The 24,472-nt window shown below is 41.3% G+C and overlaps 1 protein-coding gene across 5 annotated transcripts; it reads right to left on the reverse strand.

The window, feature by feature from the left end:
• Positions 1–1,432: 1,432 nt before the first annotated feature.
• On the reverse strand, positions 1,433–24,106 carry LOC125397987 (serine protease FAM111A-like). Of its 5 annotated transcripts, XM_048430536.3 has the most exons (6): positions 23,979–24,106; positions 18,574–18,742; positions 17,759–17,931; positions 7,673–7,743; positions 6,880–7,002; positions 1,433–4,305 (listed from the first exon to the last, which is right to left on the reverse strand). In XM_048430536.3, the coding sequence occupies exons 5-6, from the start codon at positions 6,958–6,960 to the stop codon at positions 2,548–2,550; spliced, it is 1,839 nt and encodes a 612-aa protein (XP_048286493.3). In that variant the 5' UTR covers positions 6,961–7,002; positions 7,673–7,743; positions 17,759–17,931; positions 18,574–18,742; positions 23,979–24,106; the 3' UTR covers positions 1,433–2,547. The 5 variants fall into 5 exon arrangements, with proteins under 5 accessions (XP_048286493.3, XP_048286495.3, XP_048286494.3 ...); XM_048430538.3 differs by lacking the exons at positions 17,759–17,931; positions 18,574–18,742; positions 23,979–24,106 and adding exons at positions 8,265–8,280; positions 8,815–9,186; XM_048430537.3 differs by lacking the exons at positions 17,759–17,931; positions 18,574–18,742; positions 23,979–24,106 and adding an exon at positions 8,815–9,187 and having other exon boundaries at positions 7,564–7,743.
• Positions 24,107–24,472: the final 366 nt, after the last annotated feature.

Genomic DNA, 24,472 nt, shown 5'->3' on the forward strand with positions numbered 1-24,472 from the left:
TTAATTGTAATTATTTCTAATGTCTTGGTTCACCCAGTGCTATGTACCACATTACTGTTGACACGATTTATTTCCACATTAGTAATTTATGTATTCACAGTAGCTGTAACTGCGTCCCTTTACTGCAGAGCCATGGGGCTTGCTCATCCATGGTCACTGACCATCCTTTCCTGCCCCTCGGCAGAGAACAATGTAACAGCGAAGAACCACATGGGTCACTACCTTCACCCTTCCCTCCCATAGTCAGACCTCTAACATAGGGATCAGTGGGGACTTTTGATTCCCTTCCTTCCCCCACTGCATTTATTTTTTGGTTGACAGACTTTGCTTCAAGATACCAGGAAATCCTCTCAGGTTCTTGAATGTACAGTGCTGAGTATGTAACAGAAAGGACAGTTATTTATAGATTACAAGTTGGCAGGCTGAGGAGTTGGCTCCAGGGTTAAGGACCAGGGGTTTGGTTCTCAGCACCATCATGGCAGCTCACAATACTCCAAGTGTAACTCCAATTCCAGAGGGTCTGATGACCTCTTTTCTGGCTTCCTCGGGCACCAGGCAAATACCTACTGTGCAGGCATATATGAAGACAAAATACCATACACATAAAATAAATAAATCTTAAGAAGTTTTATAAATTGAGAGCTGAGAAGTTAGATCGTGGCCTTGTTTCATTCTGATGGGAATGAGTGTAGCAGGCAACTCAATCCTCTGTGCAAATGACAGGAAGCATTACAAGTACTTGATCTGAGATGTTTCCTGATTAATTTTAGAAAGCAAATATGAAACCTTGTAGGAAGCAGAGCTTAGAGTAAGTATGGAAGAAACCAGGATTGTCAACCACACACGCCTATTTTCTCCAACAAAATGGATGATGCCTGGTCATCTGGAATGCGGGGCAGTGGTCAGACAACCTGGTGGTCCTTTTGCTATTCTATTAAAAGCCAGCCCCCACCTGAATTTTCCCCAGATCCTGAGAATTGCTTAGGACCTAATCATGGGCTTTGTCTCTCAGTGAATGGAACTCACCCTGCAAAAGAGGTTCCACGAGCTTCACGTCCTCCATCAGTAGAATCCATTCTTGAGCTTATTAAACATTCTTCTTTTCCAGGTCCTAGCCCTGAGCACTGTTTCTCAGTCAATAGAACCCATTCTTATGATAAAGGTCTCAGATACTATAAAATAAACCATACATGGGGTATTTTGCAAAGAAATTTCTATGTAGCCATCTCTGAATTTTTGTTATAAGGACTATTACATGGAAACTTTTCCCCAAAAAATTCTACTGTGTTTAAATATGTAAGAAAATTGAACCATGGGATCATCTTCAAGGATAAGTTCCCTGTCAGTGGTGATACTTACAGTGACCCCCACTCCCCAACATTACTTGAAAATGATGAGGATCTTTTGGCTGTATAGCTGAAGGACAAGCAGCTGCGGAAACCATCTTTATTACCTTAGAGCACAGAGAATGCGTGTTCGCAACAAACCAATGGGAATGCCGTTCAAATCATCTTTATGTTTATTACTTCTAACTCACTACATATACACACTTTAAAATTTTGGTCCCTCTGTATCTCCTTTGGAAAAGACAGACAGAGCAGGAGAAAGAAAACATTACACAATAGTGCTAGGAGATGTCTGGAAAATAAGGGAAACTGAAGAATCGATGCAATTGCTGGTGAACCTGGCCCCTTAACAATCGTTCCACACTATCTTATCCACGCCTGCCCCTGCCCTCAAGACCGCCAGCTGCCTTCAGTACATAGTTCTCTTGATTTTGATGGTGGTGAGCTTGCCTTCCTTTCTCGTCAAGAGAATAGGACTTGAGTGTCACATTGCCGAGAAGTGTTCTAGGCTATGTCCGGTGTCCTCCTGGCCCACTCCATGGTGAATGCCAAGAAGTAAAAACCATCTCTTCCAGTGTTCGCTCCCCATCACTCAAGTCCAGAAGCTCCTGTGTCCACATTGTAGAGCAGAGACCAGTTCCCTTGCCTGCTCAATGACTTCCACACCATTCCTTGAAGATGCATTCTAGACCCAGTCTTAAGCCAGAAAGCCAGAGCAGAAGAAAAGCAGGTGATTTCAGGGACTTCCTGGAGCTAAGAAACCTGTGACCCAGTGATCTGTCTGAGCTCTGGTCAGCAGAGAAGGAAGATACAGATAAAGCAAAAATGAAACAGTGCCTTTGAAATCAGTTGAAAGCAATAAATCCCTTTCCCTTACTCTCTTTGGACCACAACTTCAGTTTCCAGGCTCTGAATTTTTTCATATCTTTGCATCTCCTGACTCTTAGTCCACTGAGACCCGATATTTGCTTAATCTTTTTCATGTTACTTTACTTAAACAGTTCAACTAAACTGGTTTTTGTGTGTTTTGGTGTTGTTCATAAACTTTGGAAAAATGCCAAGTGCACAGGGAGTAATCTAGAACATCCATCTTTTGATAGTATCCATCATTTTAAGAGTTCATAAAACATTATTGTCTGCAGAATAATAACACCATAGGCAATTCCCTTAAATGTGAAAAATAGATTAAATTCTTTTAGGACTATGGGTTCGGCATTTCGTCTTCCTGATAATTTCCAAAGATTTTTTTATACCAATCTTCATTTTGCTTAATATCAGCAATAATGGATTCCATAGTAGAACCAAACTCAATAATATTGTGAACTCCACTTTCATATTCACAAGTGAAGCCAGCAGTGTGCATGGCCACCAATGAACCATTAGAATCAAACACTGGGGATCCAGAAGACCCACCAAAAAAAGTGGTGTCATAGGTAACAACATCAGAGTTGTGAAGCAGTTTCTGGAAGCTTCTTTGGGTGTATAAGGGGACAAAAGACCAAGAGACATGGTCACCTGCTGCCTCTCTTGCCTGAACACTTTCCTCACATTTTCTTTCTCGATTATCTTGAGGGACTACTGTACAACCATCTTTAGACTTCTTTTCTCCATCTGGGTGGCCAATGATATAAATCAACCCATTAAGTGGCACAGGTCCTATCCCATTATACAGGTCGGCAGGTACCTCTCGTACATTGTCCTCTAGTTCTAGGACAGCATAGTCAAGATTTTCATTAGATATCTCAAACCAGGGTTTAACATTAAAAGCATTGTCTTCTCTTGGTGGGAACTCTTCATAATCAAAGATCACATTTACACATTGACTAATGGTGCTTGCCCACTTACTTGGCTCTACACCTTCCCCCACGATGTCAGTTATCACATGCCGACAAGTGAAAATGTACGGCTTTTTAAAAACAAAGCAGGTGGCACAGCCCTCGTTCCCATTGTTCTTCCACCACAGGAACCCAACTGAGTCACTGGCCTTTGAAAGACTTTTGAGCACTTTAACAGAAGTAGAATTTCTTGTCAGTTTCCCAAAGTTTTCTTTGTGCATTTTGAATAAGGAAGCTTTTTTCTTTCTTTTTTTACTTTTGTCCTTGATGTATGCTCTGAATTTTTCTCGTTGTTCTTTCAATATGGGGTATTGATCTACAATGTGTTCATCTACCTCATGAAAGCTTCTGTTCTCTAACTCAGAATCCTGAGTGATGGATGTTATCCTCGGGTTGTTTGTTTGCTCAACCTCGACCTGGAAGAGTTTGCCGTCTAACTCATCAACCGGCTGGGTGTTTTCTATGATGGTGTCCAATTCACTAATGAGCTTCCAATCGTCACTCTCTACAAAAGAAAGAAACCTGCCATCCTTCCTCAGAGTGTCCTTGATGGTCTCTCCTTTGAGGCCATAAACACAGAGTTTGTTCCCCTTTTGGCGAAGTTTTCCATTTTTCACAATCCTTTTTATCTTACTCCCAATTGCATGAATATAAAATCGGACATAACTGGTAGATGGTTGGTCCCATGGTTCAAACAATTGCTTATTATCTTCCGGCTGACTTTTACACGGCGAAAATGTAATGACCAAGTGGCAGCCTTCTGGAAAGCAGCAGAGGGGCATGCCAAGGTTTATGTACCCTTCGATTCCTTCTTTGCCACACACCAGCATTTCTTTGCCTTGTTGATTTTCTATCTCTTCTTTGACAGCATTGAGAGTGCTGAGTGCTGCATATAAGCTACTTTTCTCACTGTGCGTCAGCTCATGCTTCATTTTTTTGTTTTTTCTGCGGTTAACATCCAAAGTGATTAGAATTTTCTTATTTGGGGGAGGAATCTGATCTTGTTGAATTTTCTTAGATGAAAGTGGTCTTTGGTCCTGTGTGTTTGTTATATCTCTTGGCATTTTTCTAGAGATCCCTTTTACTTGAGAAGTACTGGAATCATTCTGCCCTTCTTTGGGGACCTAAAAATAAATGGTGAATACTTTGTAACTGAAAACTCCAGTCATATTTTTCTTTTTAGTGTCAACTCCCTTCATTTCTGTGGGAAATTTTTTAAATGCCAATTTCAAAAGACCAGTAAATAGAATTAAAACAGAGTTTATCTTGGGATCTAAAATACTACCTCAACTTGATATAACATCAGTCAGAAAAGTTCCTCATGTTACACATGGTGCGTTTTCTAACAAAGAGTAGGACAGACACAAGTGTAATCCAGCTACTCAAAGATCTACCAGCGTCCATGGATGGCATTTCAAGTTATTTTTATTATTTTCAGCAATAAACATTTTATCTTATCCAAGCACAAGGTATATTGCATAAAGTTTATTAAGCTATTTATTTATCATTAATTGAGATTTTTAAGATTTATTTATTTTATGTATATGAATGGTCTGCCTACATATATTTGTGTGCTCCATATGCAAGCCTGATGTCCATAGAGGCCAGAAGAAGGCATCAGATGCCCTTGAACTGGAGTCGCCAGGGTTTGTAAACCACCATGTGGGTGCTGGGAATCAAACTCAGTTCCTCTACATCAACAACAAATGCTCAGTAATCAGTGATTTATTGAGATAGAATCTTGCTATGTAGTTAAGACATCACTGGAATTCAGTGTGCCACCCAGGTTTGCTTCAAACTCATAATTTTCATATTTCCTTAATAGCTGGATTCAGGCAGCATTTATCATGAAATGACTAGAAGCTATTCCCTTTGTCTTTTTGCATGAGCTTATATATTTTTTGTAAATTTTCATCATCTCCCGTTTTTTTTTATAGGACTTTCATTAAGAACCAGGAAGGGGGAAATTTGAATAAATCAAATTCAGTAAACAGGAAAGTCTCAATGAAAATTAAAAAGGTCTAGGGCAGTTATTGTTTACTGTGCCTGACAGGCCCTCAGATCACCTGGGAGATGGGTCTCTGGACACATCTGTGGGGTGTTGTCTTGGTTTCATCAATTTCAGTGAGAACCAGCCTGAACCCTGCTGGCAACATTCCCTGGGTTAAATCCTGGACTATTTAAGATGATAAGGGGAAACTGAGCATGCATTCACTGCTCTCCACTACTGACTTTGTGTGCAATGTAACTAACTCTCCCAGGGACCTACTTCTGTGACTTCCTTGCCATGATGGATTGTAAGAAATTGTGAGCCAAACAAACCCTTCCTATTCTAGTTGCTTTGGTTGGGGTATTTTTATCACAGCAACAGAAAAAAAAAACTAAGACAGTAGCTGACAACTATGTCTGAAAGGGTCATTTTCCTTAAGTCATATTCATCATGAGAAAGATGTCAATACATAACCAGTTCACACGCCAGCGAAGTCACTCACTGGTAATGGAAGCAGCGATGTTGGAGCTTGGTAAAAAATTATATCTGTTATCAATTTAGTGACACTAACATTCTCAGTTAAACTGACAAAAAGAATGCAAGGCGATGTAAATCTAAATTCTATCCGGGCATAGAGTCTCTTTAAATACATTTCTGTAGTCTAGATTTGGTCAGAACCATGCTTTTCACTTCCACGGGAGTACTATAATAGACCTTTATATATTCAAATACTCCTAGATAGATATGGAAATTGTTATCAAATTTTTTCTTTCCTTTTTGAGGCATTCTATAGTTCACTCAGATATCAAATGCATAGTCCTCTATTCTCAGGCTTTGGAATGTTGGGATTACAGCATTGTGTCACCTTTCCTTGAAAGGGAAAGGGATCACATGTGTTTCTCCAGCTTGCTGTCACAGAGTTGCACAGAAATAAAGAGATCTTGCCTAGACATGAGTTTTCTAGTCATTTAGATGCCTTGCTTTCTAGAATCTAGACACAAATAAACAAGAAAAAGACTTTGAGTTTGTACATCAAGTGCCTGACACTTCTCAACTGTCTTGATATAATAAAGGAATATTTTAGTCTTGGAGGACACAATTGTTTGTCATAACAGAGCTTGAAACTAGGAGGTTCTGAATATCTCAGCAGACTTGCCCAAGTCTTTATCATGGGCTCAAGCACTCTGCTCTCTCTTTTGTTTTCATACACAAATGAGAACCAACCTTCCTCACTTGCCTACGAAGTTTATAGTAAGAATAAATATACAAAAACCTTTGTAAACTATAAAGTACCAAGCAAATATAGGCTGGTATGATTGAAGGGACCAATCATACTCAAACATTTCAGTGCTATTAAATAGTATTAATTTTGTTTCACAGATTGCTGTGACATTACATTTGATCTTATAAACAGTATTGTCCGTTCCACAGGTTTATATAACATATTACATTTGATCTATTTTATTAATGTTTCAGATATGTTTGCAACTTTTTTATAAACACTGCTTTGATATAGCTAAAATCTGTATTACAATTCCCCATCTTTGCTGCCATTCACCAAAATAAAGTAGTTGAGAAAGATCCTAGAGTATGTCATTGTCCCAATCAACAATAAGTCATTTTCTTGGCAGTAGGTCCTATGTGACCTAAGACCCATGATGGCTAAGACTGCTACTAGTATATCTTACAACAAAATTTATAGACATACCTGAGGGAAAAAGTCAAGGATTTTTTTATTTTTCCTTGCATTAAATGGGATCGTCTGTGATCTGCGCTTCTTAGAGCTCATGGTGAATTTGAGATGAGGCAGGTGACTCAGCTGAAACACAAACTTCAAAATGGCTCATGTTGAGTTGGGAATTTAGTTCAGTGGCAGAATGCTTGTCTAGTAAATGCAAGGCCCTAGTTCAGTCCTCAGCTCCGAAAAACAAGAAAGAGGGGGGACGAGAAAGAGGAAAAGAGGTTAGAAGGGAGGGAAGGAGGGAGGGAGGGAGGGAAGGAAAGAAAGACAGAAAGACAGAAAGACAGAAAGACAGAAAGACAGAAAGACAGGAAGAAAGAAAGAAAGAAAGGAAGGAAGAAAGAAAGAAAGGAAGAAAGAAAGAAAGGAAGAAAGAAAGAGGTGTTTCAAGTTTCAAGTTATGATGGTATCTCTGCATACAGACTAAAAAATGAACTGGGTCCTATATTCTATCTTTCCCCTTCAGCTCTGGCCTTGCTTGTCCCAGGATGGTATCCACCAAACACAGTCACCCAAATAACAAAAGCAGAGCATTACATGCCATGCCCTCTACCAAACACTTAACAGAAATCATCTGTGTTAGCTAACCCCATCACTACCATAGAAAGCAGGTTCTATATAGATTTTGTTGAGAGAAAGGATATGTCTTACAAGGTAGATGGTGTATCCAAACCCACAGCTTGAAGTAAACAGAGAATTCAAATGCGCATATCCTACAAAGAGTTTGCAGCTGGGAAACTCAAAACAATGTTCTACTTACGTTGGTGTTAAAATCAGCCCTTTATTTAATAAAGAGATGAAAAGGGCAGGGAAAGAGAACTGAGCAGTAACCTGAAAACAAAGGAAACAGAAAAGATATATCAAAAAGAAGTCTGAAAAGTTGGCCAAAATGACAGCTAGAAACATTAATTACTACCACTTTAGGCCTTTGTTTGAAGTGGTATTTTCTCCTGCTGTCTCTGCAAAGGGAAAGAGCAGTTTAAACGCAATGCTGACTACCACAGTTTGTTCATAGACTCTTGCTCATGGCCAGCACCTGTTATACTTGAATCCAGCACCCAGTATTAAGTCTGTTCTTTCTGAGGGAAACCCTCTCAATGCCCTGAAGAGACACAGGGTTTGACAATCAACATGCCTGCCAGTCAGAACCTTAAGGACGCTACTCTAGTGACTAATAAAGACAACTGCTACTGTCTAGCCCTTGGCAGAACATTCTGGGTTAGTACATTTATGTTGATAGAAACAGCAGACAAACAAGCCAGGTTAAAGTAGTAGCCAGCTATTTGTGTATAGACGGCTTCCACGCTACACACTAGGCGTGCCTGAGGAAGAAGTCAGTACTTTTCACTTACTCTGTGTATTTTTATTCTAAAAAAAAAAAAAAAAAAAAAAAAAAAAAAAAAAAAAAAAAAAACAGATTTAGGAAATGTATTGTGAATTTTTGCTATGCACAACATTTGGATACGAAGAAATTATCTTTATATATATACACTTTTTTTATTCTTCCCAACCGCTGTTTCCCCTCCCTTCAATCCTCCCGGCTCCTCTCCCTCTCCCTACCTTCCCTCTCCTTCATATCCATTCACCCTCTGTCCCCCCACCCCACCCCACTCCGCGCGCTGCCAAAAAAAAAGTCTTCCAGCGATGGCTTAACAAAATTCTTAATTCTTTACAAAGTTAAAAGACAATACTTAACTTCATATGGAAAAAGAAACACTCAGGATAGCTAAAACAATCCCGTACAATAAAAGAATATCAAGAGCTATCACCACCCCTGGTTTCAAGATGTACTATCGAGATAAAATAATAAAAACCTCATGGTATTGTTATCAAAAGAGACAGATTAATCAATCGATTCTAACTGAAGAGCCAGAAATTAACCTTAAGGGGCATTTTACTCACCAGCTTTTCCTCAAGGGCTTTCCTCTAGCAGCTAGAATCCCGCGTCTTTTTGAGAAAATGAAACCAGACTATCATTATATGTCATTGGTCTCTGGGAGTAGAGATTGCGGATTGGTCTTTTCGCTGCCCAGCAACCCGCTATGCATCAGTCCATTGGCCGAGCTCAGCGCGGGTTCTGACCTGAAAGATCCTTCCTGGTTCCTAATGGCCACGTTGTGAAAGCAGCCAAATGCCCTTCGAGTCGTGTGGACCACAACTCTCCAGGGATCCCCTCTAAGAGTGCAGTCGAATGACGGGTGCCGACTGGACTAGGCGGGAAGCCGAGAAGCCAGGACTCGGTGGAGGGTTCAGCCTGGCTTCAGGAAGCTGCGCATGACCGGGGATTTCCTGCCGGCGGGGCAAGGCAGAAGAGCCCAGGTAGCAGGTGCCATTGGTTACTGCAGGCAGGAAGTGGATGAGCAAGGAGGAGAAGGAGAAGCCAGCATTTTTCTAGGGGATAGAATCCCTACAGGGGACCCAGGCTCAGTACTCTAACAGTCGGGAAGAAGCTGCAAATCCTTGAAAATGACAGATAGGTCTTTTTAAAAATCTTAATTGTTACACAGAGCATTTATTTATTATTTATTTGTGTGTTATGTGAATTCGTGCACCTGCCACGTGTCACAGTTTTCAGAAATTGCTTCTTCCCTACCATGTGGGTCTGTCTTATGGATCGAACTCAGGTTATCGCGTTTGGCAGTAGATGCTGAGCCTAATAAACCTGTCGTCTAGATGTACATCGTTGAGAGTAAATATTTTCCACCGGTAAAGAAGATTGTGTCCACTCCAGAGATGTACATCTTAGATATTCTGTTAAGCACTTGCCATCTGTTAGTCTGATCTGAAATGTGATGTTAAAAAGAGGGGGGAGGTCCGAAACCAGCCTGGTTTACAAAGCAAGTTCCTTCTATATCAAGGCGACACAGAGAAATTCCTCTGTCTCGAAAAACCAAAAATAAACAAATAGTATAAAATTATATACATGTATATCCTATTTTAAGGGAAAGCACAAGCCACGGCATCAAAAGACACATTGATCATATGTTGAAATGGTAACATTGAAGATCAGGATGGAGTGAGGCACTGTAATTAAATCAGCCCTTCTACCACTCACCATTCAAACTGTTCATAGCTCTTTGGCACTACAGATAATGCTTCAGTAACATATTCATACAAATATCTTTACATCCTGGCAAGTTTCTCAAGTGATTGATTTACAAAAGGAGCATTATCTACACAAGGAGTACTCCTTCCCTTCCTCCCTCCCTCCCTCCCTCCCTCCCTCCCTCCCTCCCTCCCTTCTTCCCTTCCTCTCTCTCTCCTTCCTTTCCTCTCTCTCTCTCTCTCTCTCTCTCTCTCTCTCTCTCTCTCTCTTTCTCTCGATCTGTGTGTGTGTGTCTTCAGGTTGACACTGGGTGTTTTCCAGGATAGGCCCTCACTTTACTTACTGGGGCTAGATCTTGCTCAAAACCCAGAAGCTAGATGTCTCTGTTAGTCTTACTAGCCAGCCAGCTTGGTCCATGTATCCCCAGTCCCTGCCTTCAGTTGACAGGGATGACTGGCATGCCACCAGGCCTTCAGGAGTTTTTCAAGAGTTCTGGAGATCTGTGGTCTTCTCTCTTGAGTGTCAAGTGCTCTACCACTGAGCACCCGCCTTCTTAAGAGCATTAGAGAAAAAGTGGTTTTAAAGAAAGAGCGTACTGGAGAGAAGACTCGGCAGCAAAGAGCACTTACTACCCTTGCAGTGGACCCCAGTTCAATACCCAGCACCCACATAGAGGCCCACGACCATCTGTAACTCCAGTTTCAGGGGACTTTATGGTCTATCCTGACCTCTGCCTATACCTCCAGACCCTCACATAGCCTATTATCTTCCTAGAGGTAGAAGGACTGCATATAGGAAGGTTTAATTGCTGGGACCTCAGGACTGGTGGTGGTTGTGAGTTTAGAGACCCTATCCCAATTGTGATGGCTATTCTTGCTTGTCAACTTGACTATATCTAAAATAAACTACAGTCCAGAAATGGAGGGTATACATGTGATCAGGATCTTTTTTTCCCCTTTTACCCAAAAGCTCATACTCTGCTTATTCTTTTTTTGAAGTAGTTTTTTTTTAAAAAAAAGTTTTTATTGAGCTATAAATCTTTCTCTGCTCCCTTCCCTTCCTCCCCTCTTCCATTCTTCTTTCTTTCTTTCTCTCTCTCTCTCTCCCTCTCTCTCTCTTTCATAATGATCAGGATCTTGAAGCAGAAAGACAGCAGGTCTTTGATCTGGATCTTGAGACTAGAAGACACAGACTTTTGATCCAGATCTTGAGGCGCGAAGGCACACCTTTAATCTGAGCCACACCTACTGTTGGAAGAATGATGGAAGAAGGAAGGGGGTATGTTGGTTCTTTGTCTGTTTACCTTTGCCTTGGCAGCACATCCATTCCTTTACTGGCATTGGAGTCTGCTTCTTTGGGATTCCAACATCTACAGAAATCCAGCTGAGACACCCAACCTTGTGGGAGTGAGCTACTAGGTTCTTGGATGTTCCATGCATAGCTAACTATTGTTGAATAATTGGACTGCAGCCTGAAAGTCATTCCTAGATAGGTGATAGATAGATAGATAGATAGATAGATAGATAGATAGATAGATAGATAGATAGATAGACAGATAGATATTCATTCCATAAGTTCTGTGACTCTAAAGAACCCTGACTAATACACTAATCCTCTTGCAAATGGAGGCAATTTCTCTGCAGCAAAGAGAGATGTAAGCTCATTGTCAATTCAGTAGCAGATAGGAAAGATCATTCCTCTGTGCTTGAGCAGCACAGAATAGGATGTCCAGGTTATTGTCTGTAATCCCCAGAAGCCCTGTCTCCTTATTGGTTTTCGTATCAATTGGTTTTTCCTTAGTGCATGGGATGACACTTGAGCTCTTGTCCATCAAGCTATCCTTCACTCACTGAGTCCAACTCATAAATCACTGTCTCTGTGATGCCCCATCCAGGTAAAGGCAAACGTGCTTTTCTCTGTTTCCCCAGAACACACCTGTAGTTGTCAGTATTTTTTACTCTAGGCTCTTTGTTCTTTGTTCTTTTGGGGTTCACCACCCAGTTCCCAAATAATTCACACACATGGAGACTTATTCTTACTTATAAATGCCCAGACTTAGCTTGGCTTGTTTCTAGCCAGCTTTTGTTACCTTAAATTATCCCATCTGCCTTTTGCCTCTGGTTTTTTTTTCTTTTCTTCCTTCTGTATATCCTACTCTTGCTCTATTGCTGGCTGTGTGGCTGTGTGGCTGGCGCCTGACATCCTCCTCACTTTATCCTTCCTTCCTTCTTTTCTTTCTTTCTTTCCTTCTTTCTTTCTTTCTTTCTTTCTTTCTTTCTTTCTTTCTTTCTTTCTTTCTTTCTTTCCTTTTTGAAACAGGGTTTCTCTGTGTAACAGCCCTAGCTGTCCTGACCTTGTAGACAAGGCTGACCTCAAAGTTACAGAGATCCACCTGCCTCTGCTTCCCAAGTGCTAGCATTAAAGGTGTGCGCCATCACCACCTAGCTACATCCTCCTCTCCTAGTTCTCTCTTGCTTTTTTCCCTCTTCTTCCAGGTTTCTCCTTCTATTTATATTCTTCCTGTCGGCCTCACCTATCCTTTCTCTTGCCTTGCCTGTTCAGATCTTCATTAGACCATCAGCAGGTTCAGACAAGCAAAGAATCACAGCTTCACAGAGTTAAACAAATGCAACATAAACAAAAACAACTCATCTTTACATTGTTACACAAATGTTCCAGAGCATAAACAAATGTTAACATACCTTAAAAAATATTCTACAATATACATCTGCAACTTTACCCACTGAAGCTGGCCTGCTCTTTTGGGGTGGGGAAGCCTCTTTCAGTAGCTAATGAAAGAGTCAGTACTGAAAAGCACTGATCTTATCCTATTAAATACCGCATTATTTTATCTATTTCCACCTATCCCAATCATGTGAAGGACTTTGCCAGGTTATTTTGCTTGGTTGGGTTTGTTTGTTTTTTGTTTGTTTGTTTTTTGTTTGTTGATTAGATCACAGAAATATAGCCCAACACCCTTCACTTGGCCAAAAATATTATGGGCATGCCTAGAGCCAATTAGATGCATCATTTCAGAAGAATGTAGAAACAGGCTCTTTTTCAAGGCCAACACTGTCCCCAGCGATGTGAGACAATTCCAACAGCCCTGCTGAGCATCAGCACAAGGGGGAGGTTTCCTTGGTAACTATTCTCTATTCTCTCACTCTTGCCAAGTTGCAGAGAGTTTGTATCAAAGGCCTCAGAGGGAAGCTTGGAAAAGGCAAGCAAAGCTGACTTCTTCAGTCCTAAAGGTTCTGATCCAGCTCACCTGGATTGTTCATAACACTTAGCTTTACTCTTCAAGAGGAAATGAAGGCTGACTCTTAAAACTCTAACAGACTAAGTTTTAGAGCGATGTTTCCTGATGACTAACCTGATAAGGGACAAGATGTATCAGACGCTTGCTACCCAACAAGCCACCAAACGTCAAGATAGCCAGAAAGCACGTGCTCACTAAGTGCCAATAGTACTGGACAAACGAGAAGGACAAGGTGAAAGAACTAGACCACTCCCAAGAAACCAGAAGGGTGGAGGTAGGGGTGAGAGATAGCCCTCTGTGAACATGTGCCTTAATTTTCACCAGCCTGCAATGCTTTTGCTCTTCTCAGTTAATGACCAACATGGTTACTGTCATGGGACCAAACTTCTCTCTTCTTTTAGCCTTTTGTTCGTTTTCATCTGTTTTCTTTCCTCACAAGTCCAGTCCTTGTCCCTCTTTGACCTCCCTGGATTCTCACCATCCACCATTATCTGCTGAAAGTGACTCTTTCCACCTCAGCCTTTATATTTTAGATGGAGCTAATATATATAAATGTATTATCTCTCTCTCTCTCTCTCTCTCTCTCTCTCTCTCTCTCTCTCTCTTTCACACACACACACACACACACACACATACACACACACCAGGTCCTTCCTCAGACTTTGTGAACAGCCAACGAAGACTTTATCAACCCTGTTGCTCCTTTCAGAAACCCAGGAATCAACACTGAGTCCTCCATCCATAAAGAAGTTCTGTAAACAACCTAAATGTCCCTCAACCGAAGAATGGATAAGGAAAATGTGATACATTTATACAATGAAGTACTACACAGCAGAAAGAAATAACGACATCTTGAATTTTGCAGGAAAAAGGATGGATCTAGAAAACATTATTTTGAGTGAGGTAACCCAGACACAGAGAGACAATTATCACATGTACTCACTCATAGGTGGTTTCTAAACATAAAGCAAAGAAAGCCAGCCTACAAACCACAATCCCAGAGAACTTAGACAACAATGAGGACACTAAGAGAGACTTACATAGATCTAATCTACATGGGAAGTAGAAAAAGACAAGATCTCCTGAGTAAATTGGGAGCATGGGGACCTTGGAGGAGGATTGAAGGGGGGGGAGACGGGGAGGGGAGCAGAAAAATGTAGAGCTCAATAAAAATCAATAAAAAATAAATAAAAGGCAAAAAGAAAGTTCTATATGCTGTTCTTTCCATCTGAGTGTAGACTCCCATACGGCTACCCCTTTGGAGAACCATCATCACTGGAGCCCCAAGACAGATATCTCGCTCTCTGTGCTTTTTCACATCTGCCACACAACCCCAGAGTTTGTAGTCCACATAGCAGAGTGATTTTTAACAGTAAAAGTCAGTTTATACTATTACCCAGCACCATAGGCTCCCTTTAGAATAGATTTCACACGAATGATGATCTGCGCAGGTATGTGCTAACACTCATATGGTATGGTTCTTTCCAGGGAATATTTTATGTACAGAGGAAGTGAAATAACTTCAAAATTGTCCCCCCATCTCTAGTTTTCATGATTCTTAAATTTGTGCATCCTACAATGAAAGATCAGCAGGTTCCCTGCTGATCAGTGATTTCCTCTCCACAATGTCTATTTGGTGCCACTCACGTGGCCACTCGCCTCAGATCTTAGGAGTGACATTCACCTAAGAAAATTACTACAATCCCCTCTTATTTTACTTTTAACTTTTCAGTATGATTCTGGCAATTCTAGTTCTACAGTTACTGTCTGCAAACCCTGCAGATTGTAGAACCTAAGCCAGACTGTAGCTTCACTGTGTGTCTTTTGCTAAATTTGGAAAAGCACACCTGGTGATTCCACACCACCATAAACTTCTACATAAACATGTGTCTATCCATGAGTGATCAGATCCTGCCACCCTGTCATCCTGTCAGCTTGACCCGCTACACAAGTTCTCTTCTTTGACCGACATCTCAAAAGCGATGATTCTAGGTGAGGACCATTCCTTGTCTTCAGTTGCCTACCCATGGAAGAGCCCACCAGTTTCTAATAGATGTTCCAAACCTGTGGCCACACAAATGGCCCTCCTTAAACACAGTGGTTACACATCAAAACAAAACAAAACAAAAAAGAGAGTTGACTGTGATAAAGGGAGTTGTAGGAAGGAGATGGGTAAGAGGTAAAGAGATTAAAGGGGACGTGGTGATCAGAATGTACTTCAAACTTCTACAAGGGCTGGAGGAATAACTAAGTGCTACTCTTCAGAGGATCAAGTTTGATTCTCAGCATCCACAATAGCAGCTTAGAACCATCTGTAACTCCATTCCCAGGTGGTAGAAAGTCCTCTTAATCTCTCTTTCATCACCAGACACAAACTTGGTGCACAGAGATACATGCGGACAAAATGCCCACTTGCGTAAATAAATATTTTAAGATATATTTGAAATTATTAAAGAATAAATTTAGTCAAAGATCTTCACATATATTCTAAAATTAACCATGTTTGTGCATCACTGAAGGGGTTAAAGATAATTTCCATATTAAAAAACACCCTACACTGAAATACTGACCGAGTTTTCAAACAATTAGGCGTTTTCTCAGCCCCATGTGGAAAGCACTTCTTTGATAACATCAGTCTCGGAATTGCTCTCTCAGGAGCCTCCTTTAGGACCATCCTTCTTGGACAGACAGACAGTCTTGACCTCCAGGAAACACTGCCAGAGTTGTTCCATCTGCATCATGCTGTAGAATCAGAACCCCAAACCACCAGGCAACTCCCGCTCCCCACAGTGCTGGCTTAGTTCTTCTCTTCTTGGGTTTGTGCCAGGCTCCACCCCAAAACCCAGAACGCCAAGGGTGGAAAGGAGACAACAGGATATGAGATCACAAAGTTCATCCTGTGATTCAGACGTTGGCTGTGTACTGACTGCACTGGCAATCCCCTGGCCCGTGCTCCAAACATCCATGTTGAAATAACAGGTCAGAACACTGGGCTGGATCCAATTCTACTCACTGGTGTTGCCCCATGTAAAGGGCCATGTTTTCTTCTAGTAATGGGTAATAACACATTTGGGGATAATAAGTCTTTTTATAAAACAATAGTTTTAGCCATGTTCTAGTATTTAAAGGAATATAGCTTAATGGATTGCTTGTCAGACTAATACTTAACTAGCTTTCTTCTACAGCCTAGGAACACCTGCCCAGGGAATAGTATTACTCACAGTGGGCTGGGCCCTCCTACTACAATTAGCCAGCAAGACAGTCCCTGCCCCCAGACATGCCCACAGGCAATCTGATCTTACCAATTTCTCCTCAGCTCAATGGAAACTGTGTCCCTTGGAATCTCCTTTGTTCTCTGAAGGTTTGCCTGAAAATTTGTTAGGTATGACCAGAGAAATCTATATTCCATATAGGATTTGGCTATGATTTATTATGGATTTTCAATATGATGGTGCTTCCTGGAGGTGAAGGCTGTCCCCCTTTCCTTACAAGAGGCATCAGCAACCTGAGATCTAGGAGCAACCAGGAGGTTACTACAAAGCTCAATATTTGTTGTTTGTTTGTTGTTATTTGTTTTGTTTGGAGTGTTTGTGCTTTTTTTGTTTGGAGGGTTGTGTTTATCTGTTTTGAGACAGGACCCCTCTATATAGCCTTGGCTGTCCTGGAACTTGCTACATAGACCAAACTGACTATGAACTCAAAGAGACCTGCCTGCCTCTGTCTCTCAGTGCTAGAATTAAAAGAGGATGCCACCAAACCTGGCTGGGCTGTGGTTTGATGTGTTAAATGAACTCCCTCCCTGACTCTTCCCCCAAAATACAGGCCCACATTAAAACAAATCTAACAAACAAGAAGTCTTGAGACACACAAGTGTAGGGACAGCCTGTACCACTTCTTGGCCTTTCTTCTCAGTTTGCCAACACCTACTATTATGGAAACAACATGATTTCTCAGTGTTGAATGGCTCCCCACAGTTAGAGGTTAATAAAGAAAAGGTTCTTTATAGCGCTTGTCCAGCACTGGCTAATGCTCAAAGAGGAGCTGTCCTCACATACAAGATTTTACTAACTTATTTACACTTTAGACTTCTGCATTCCACCAAATACAACAGCATTCTTAAGGCTCTTCCAGGTCCCAGCTCCATGTTACACTTAGAACTATTTAAACAAAAACAGGAAACTGCAAGTCTGCTCACGTGGGAGGTTTACACAGCAAAGATATTACCAGAATCATTTCCCAAATACAACAGTGTTCCTCTTTCCAAATAGTTGTTACCAAAGTCCTTCTTCCTCACCTTATACTTCTGAAGACAGTTGTGACCCCTTGAGCTGCCCCTTAGAGACATATCTTTTTATATGGGGATGGACCTAATGGCCTATCAGAAGTCAGGTCTGTCTCCTTTTGTTACGGAAATGGAGCCTAATTGGAGGTCAATCTTGGTGAATAAACATTAGCAGAAACTTTCTCAGGAAACACAATTTCAACTGTAGTATGGAATTTTCTTTCCCACAGTTTCTGACAATTGTGTTGAGCTTACTTACCTTTCAGTTATTTATATTGGAGGCAGTGCCCCTTTAGCTGAACTCTTCTTTGTGTAACTTAATATTTCTGAGCAAGTTCACCAGTAAATACATTACGGCATCAATTTTACTGCTTCAAGTTTCTCCTGTATCCACAGATCCTCTGACTGTGAGTGATTTGTGGTCAGCACTTCCTGGTCAGGGGAAAATACCAATTTACTCCCTCACCTGCATGAGTGACAGGGCACACAGGTTAAAACTGTGGAAAGTATTGCCCACCTGTGCCCACATTGCCCATCATGAGATAAGAGTCCATCTGTCAAACAGGGTGAAGACCCACCGATTCCCCTCACCCAGGGTCTTGATTCCTCCCTCCACTTAAACTCATAAAAAGAATTCAGCAGACAGCCTTTAGTGTGCATGTGTGTGGGGAGGGGGTGCTGTTAAAGGTAGGATAGCCACGAGGAGCCAGAGGGAGAGAGGGAGGAGTGATACAATTCTATTTCAACTGAAACATTCTTAAAAGAACCATTACAGGGGAAATTTATAATTATAATCTCAAAAAGTAAGAGGATTTTTTTTAATTTTTGAGAAAACAAACAAAACTTAGGACTCTTGAGCTCCTTGTTTGCCAGAGCCTTCTTCAGCCCTGTGAGTGTATTCCTGACATTTACTTTCATTATTAATATTATAAATTTATACTTTTACTATTTCCACACCTGTGTCTTGGTCAGTTCTTTGCTTGAGACCAGGAACCCAGACATCCCATCACAGGACACAGGGAGACAACACCTTTGTACCAAGGATGGCACAGTCTGGGGGTAGTGACATGGTACCTTTGAGAGGTCACACTTTGTGAGTGATCCTTCGAACTTTGCAGGTGTCCCTTGAGGAGGATTGTGGGATGCTGAGCTTTGATGTAAATGATTTTGCTCCATCATCCACTCCTGCTGTGAGGGGCCGCACCCCATCAATCAACAGGGATGCTGGATCATGCACCGGAACCTCAAAAAAACAAACAAAAAACAAAACTGTGAGCTAAAGTGAGCCTTCTGTAAATACATCATCCTGATGTTTCACTAGAGTGAGTGCAGTCCAATGGTTATAAGCCAGTGTTACAAAGGCAATAGCTTCCTGAGTGCTGTGCTTGGTTCATCCGTGAATTCTGGGCTGTTCTAGACTGATCTTTGGGAAAACAATTCCCAGCTTTCTCTGAACCTAAGGAATTGTTTCCTCTCACCCTTCTGGGGGATTCTTTCCTGCTTTATTGCACTCACTCACTGATTAGCAATTAGTTAACATTTCAAGAGCTATCTTCTGAAGACCTCCTAGACTCTCTGGGCAGATGCAGCTCTCTCTGCTTTGCTGCCCTTTCACCTGCAAGGCAGCTTCCCGATGCAGACAAGTTGTGGGCTCTGTCTATTTGCTCCCCCCCACCCCAAAACACGCCTAGGAAACTGCGCAGTGAGCTAGACAGAGATAGGACTGCAATCGTGTCTTTTCTTTCTTGGGAATCGTTAGTGACTTTCTTGTGCTCTCTGATGTCCAGTGTTTGGTAACTGTTTTTTCATGGATCTTGCCTGTCTCTGTTTGAACTTTGATTATTAGGGGTAAAAAGGTAAATCATTTTATCATTTCCATCTTGGCCATAGAGTTTAATTATCTTTTACTGATATTTGTGAAAATTTCTCTAATTCCTTATGGACTGCACCTGATTTTTGGTCAAAAAGATGGAAAGAATTGAGCCCATGTCTGCTCTGGCAAGCAGACAGGACAGTCTAATCTCTCCAAGGAATTATAAGTTATAAATACGGAAGATTCTTTTAAGAATTAACCCAATTGACCTGCCAATCATCTGGAAAGAAAACTGCCCCTCAGTAAGTTGTAACTTCGAAGTCATGATACAGCCGAAGACATGTATGTTATAAGGATGGAAAGAATAACCAACCCTTTGAGGAGGTACATGCCTCGAGACCCTCACAGCCCTCCAGTGGATGCAATGGCCAGCTGTTAAGCCTGCCCACTTTTCTTAGTTCTGACTCAGAAACACTCCCCACTTCCCTTCTAGAGGCATGAGGCCATAATATCCTTTGAGCCAGCTTGCCAGAAACTCTATGCAGCACACTCCCAGAGGAGCCACACCCAAATGCAGCTGCTAAGGGGCTTCCGTTGCTGCCCCAGGGATGTTCTTGACCTCTCACTCAGAAAACATGGCTTCTGCTCTTCCTCCTGATCAATGCAGACAGGCGGCAGCTCAATGCCCAGTTTAATTGCTCCGCTTTTTCTTTACAACACCAAAAAACAAACAAACAAACAAAAAAACCCTTATGAGTCTATGTTTACATTGTTTTATCTATAGGACTGACACCAGCTCTCAAGAGAAGCATTGCATTCCCTGGTAACAGATGTATCCCTATTTTCTTGTGTTGCTTAAAATGGAGTTGAGGCAATCACCTAACATCTGATGTGCAAATAATAGTGTATGAGTTAGCAAACCCAAAGGACTATAATGATAACCAGGAAACTACTGAAAAATACATTTTTTTAATTCACTAGAAATACACAAAGATGAAAAAAATACAACTAACACTTCCTGAGAAAATGTTTTATGCCTGGGGGTCATATATGTGTTATTTTACTTTTAGATTAAAAATCACTCCATCTTATTTGTTTGAGAGGGCATGCCACTTGATAGTGTGGAGGAGAAGGGGCAAGTTGGTTCTCTCCATCCACTGTGTGGATTTTGGTACTAAGACTTGGCAGCAAACACCTTTACCCAACCTGAACCATCTCACCTGCTATCTTATATGGACTGTCTCATTGAACACTTCTGCATGTGTTATTGCTGTCATTCTTAATTTCAAATGGTAAAATTAAAGCCTCACTTGATTGACTTTGGTGGGAATTGCTTTTTATTTTTTGTTTTTTAAGAAAACATACCGAAGAGTATTTGAACCCAGGAAACTGGATACAAATTTTTGACTTATACAACATTTTACTCCACCTATGCCTACTGATAATACATAGATAATTGATCTATGAGCAAGCACTTTCAGACAAGGAAGGAATGAATGTTGGAATCAAACTCTAGAAATTAGTATGTCATATTAAATATATTTTATTTATTTACTATAAAGGTCTTGCAAATTTTATTACACAGCAAAATTTGACAGATCCAATATCTGTAAAGACCTTAAAAATTAATTTAAAAAATCCAGAATAATGAAACTCACAGAAGAGGAGTTGTTGACAGTAGCAGAATTCAAGAGGAAGTGGCAGGATGAGACAAAGGCTACAAATCTTCATCATAGAAGATAAGTAATTCTAGGATTCAATTATAAAATTGCACCTGTAATTGAGCTGTACCTATAACATTGAGTTTCATACATAAACGTGCCCAGAATAAACCAGAGATAAATTACTCAATTGTCGAACACATTTGAAAGTATGGCAAAACTGGTAAAAATATATGATCAGTTGGTTTTACCTTGTGCTAGATTTTGCAGGATTATGTATAAAGGCAATGAATTTATTATCCTACGTTTTACTGGGTATAATTTGGACATCCTACCATCACCCTGAACTTCTTCCCCTCTTTTTCTTTCCTTCATTCTGTTTCATGCTACTAAATTTGTGTTATTACATTCTTCCTCTTTGTGTTGTAATTCTGTGATGAGTATCCTTAGCTCATTTAATAAATGGACATTTTAATTAGCACTTCAATTAAAGTCTACCCTTGAGAGCAACAAGTCTGACTCCCATTTTTGAGACGCTGGCTTTAAGACTGCCTGATTGCAGTGAAAAAGCTTCACTATGCCTAATGAAATGGGAAGCAGGGGAAAGCAAGATTTCTGCAGCACAGCCCTAACTTGTCAGTCCATGTCCAACTCTCACATCTGCTCCCATCTCCTCCGTTCCTCCCTGGGATTAAACCCAAGGCCTCCAGCATACAAACGCAGACAGCTATAGCAATGAGGTTCAGCTTCAGCCCCCAAAACACTCTCAGTTTGTAAATTTGCTTCAGAATTTATTTCAATAAGCACATGTAAAATAAGAGGAACAATCTCAAGGCACAGCAGCCTTGAGAATGAAGCTCAAAGAGCATGATACAAATCCAGAAGAGTGCGTTCAAGGGTCGAACACGTACGAGTTAAAGGCAGGTGACAATAAGCAGTGCGCCGTTTATATTTTTACTGCAAGTGTATACGTACCTTTAAAATGTTAGGTAGTGATAATTTCAAAGCGAACCCAGGCTTAATGGTTGTTCTTGTGAAGGATGGGCATGGTGGAGACTTCTTATGATTTGTTTTATGTTAGTGCTTAAGCCGGGTGGCAGACATACATGTTTATTATCATTACATAAAATATATGACATGTTATATGTCACATTTGCATGTAGAAATATATTTCATTGTAAGATTCAAGGGATGTGCTCGATGTATTCTGGACCCACCAATCTGATGTCCATAAGACTTGCAGTGCTTGAAGGCTGTGTGTCTGATTCTCTGCACTGACCTTTAACTCTTCTTGACAGTTAGCCTCTAGTTGGGCTGTCTATATGCACTGGCCTTTCCCTTGTGCAAGAACTATAAATCTGGCTCTGAGGACTTGCTTGGAAACTCCATAACTTTCTGTCCACTCCAGATGATCAATGAGCAATTTCTGATTTTTCAAAATATGAAATTCAAACATGAGAGAATGTCGTTTCTTTTAGACAAGCATGCAAACTTCTGGGTCATAGAAACTACATCCTGTCTGATAAACATGTCTTCAATCATAATACATTGCAGACCTCACCATGCACTAAAATGATGTCCGAACTTCTAACTGACATAAAGTGGTCTACCCTGAGGTAAAACGGAATGTGATAAATCTAAGTATTTTATTATCCATGTTTTTCACACAACCTTCTTTTTTAATACAGTGGTATATGTTAACATTTCCATCATATCACTCACACTAATATGGCATGTGTTTAATAGCTTATTTGAAATGTATTAATATATTTCTAGAATGGAACCCTCTTCATCAGACTGAAACCTCTGTACTCACTGTGCACTATTGGAAAATCGGGTCATGACAAGGGTTTGTCTGCTGCAGGCAAATATGGCTTCTCCCTGTTTGATCAGGACCCAAAGCTTGCTCTCCCCACCCCCACCCCACCCCTCAGTGGGGAGCTTTGTCCTCTAGTCACCCAGTTTCCCACTTCCAGGAAATACCAAGCCACAGTGGCTCCCCACTGCTGCAGCAGGGAGAGCTTCAGGACCCAAGGCTTCTCATTCTTGGTCAAGACTGTAAGATAAGAGCTCACTTTCCCTACTGAATGTAAAGCTAATTCTTCCAAGGAGCCATCAGGCTCTGTGGCCTGAGCTCTTTGGCTTCTGGGGCTGTGTTCGGTACCCATACTTCTCAAGCTTGGCCAGTCCAACGTACATCTCGCAGCCCTTTATTCCCACCGCCATTCCCACTTGATTTTAAAACAAAACAAAACAAAACAAACAAAACCAAACCAAAATAAAACAGAACAAAACACCCAAAACCAAAAACCAGAAGAGAGAAACTTGGAGAATAGAAAGCTACATTGACCCAGTGAGCTGCCTAGTTTGAAAAAAGGGTCCAATTCACCCTCTGAATGTGGCTGACAATTGGGGCAGACTGAGAAGCCAATGATAATGGCACTGGGATTTGTCTCTACTGCATGCACTGGCTTTTAGGGATCCTAGTCTGTTTGGATGCATACCTTCCTAAGCCTGGATGAAGGGGGAAGGGCCTTGGACTTCTCACAGGGCAGGGTACCCTGCCCTCTCTTAGGACTGGAGGGGGAGGGGAGGAGGGGGAGTGGAGAAGTGGGAAGGAAATGGGAGGAGGGGAAGAAGTGGAAATTTTGAATGGTATTATTTATAAAGCAATAAAAAAAAGGAAAAAAAAAAGGTCCAATTCATGATGACAAAGCACAGAGGTGGGGGAGAAGAGGCGAGGGAGTGGGAGGCGGGAGAGGGAATGAGCGCCACTGAGATTTGGATCCGAAGTCCTCTCCTTCCCTCTTTCTCCGGTAGCTCCAGTAACTCCTTTGATCTTCTGAGGAAGTTGCTAAAAAGAAAAACCCGACTCAATGTCTCTGCACCTTGCCAAGCATCTCTAGGCGGGACTCCTTCAGCTGGAGGGAAAGATCCGACCTATGGCAAGCAGGAGCCAAGTGTAAACCGCTGTTTACAACAGATGTTCCTTTTAGGCTACTTACCGCTTCAGTTCTGGAACAGACCTGGAGTTTGAGGGGAATTAATTGGAAGTGAAATGGTGCAAAAAGACAGCGTCTTGGTGGAGAGTGGGTGAGAAAGGCCCGTGCACCCGAGTGCTGTTGTTCTGAACAGGGAACTGGTGTGCGGTATGCACTTCTTGACAGAGTAAAACGAACAGAAACCAAAGTCAAGCTTTTAATTTTGTTTCATTTCATGAGGCTCAGAGAGAACGTGTTCTCATTTTTTAAAACCGGTGTCTGTAAATCCAGTCACTCACTTTATGAAAAATGCCTCAAACTCATTCCCCTGTGTCTGAATGTTGTGTACGGCAAATATTCGTAAATGTGTTTTCTTGACTGTGCTTCATTTCAGAACGAAAATACACGTCTTGACAAATACTGGTTTCTTTCGCAGATGTGCCCAGCATTTGGCAGAGGTGAGCCATCTACTGGGAGAGCTGATTCCTGCATTAACCCTCACCATAAATGTACTTCCC

This window comes from Myodes glareolus, chromosome 7, assembly GCF_982192425.1.
Source record: "Myodes glareolus chromosome 7, mMyoGla1.1, whole genome shotgun sequence".
Lineage (NCBI taxonomy): Eukaryota > Metazoa > Chordata > Mammalia > Rodentia > Cricetidae > Myodes > Myodes glareolus.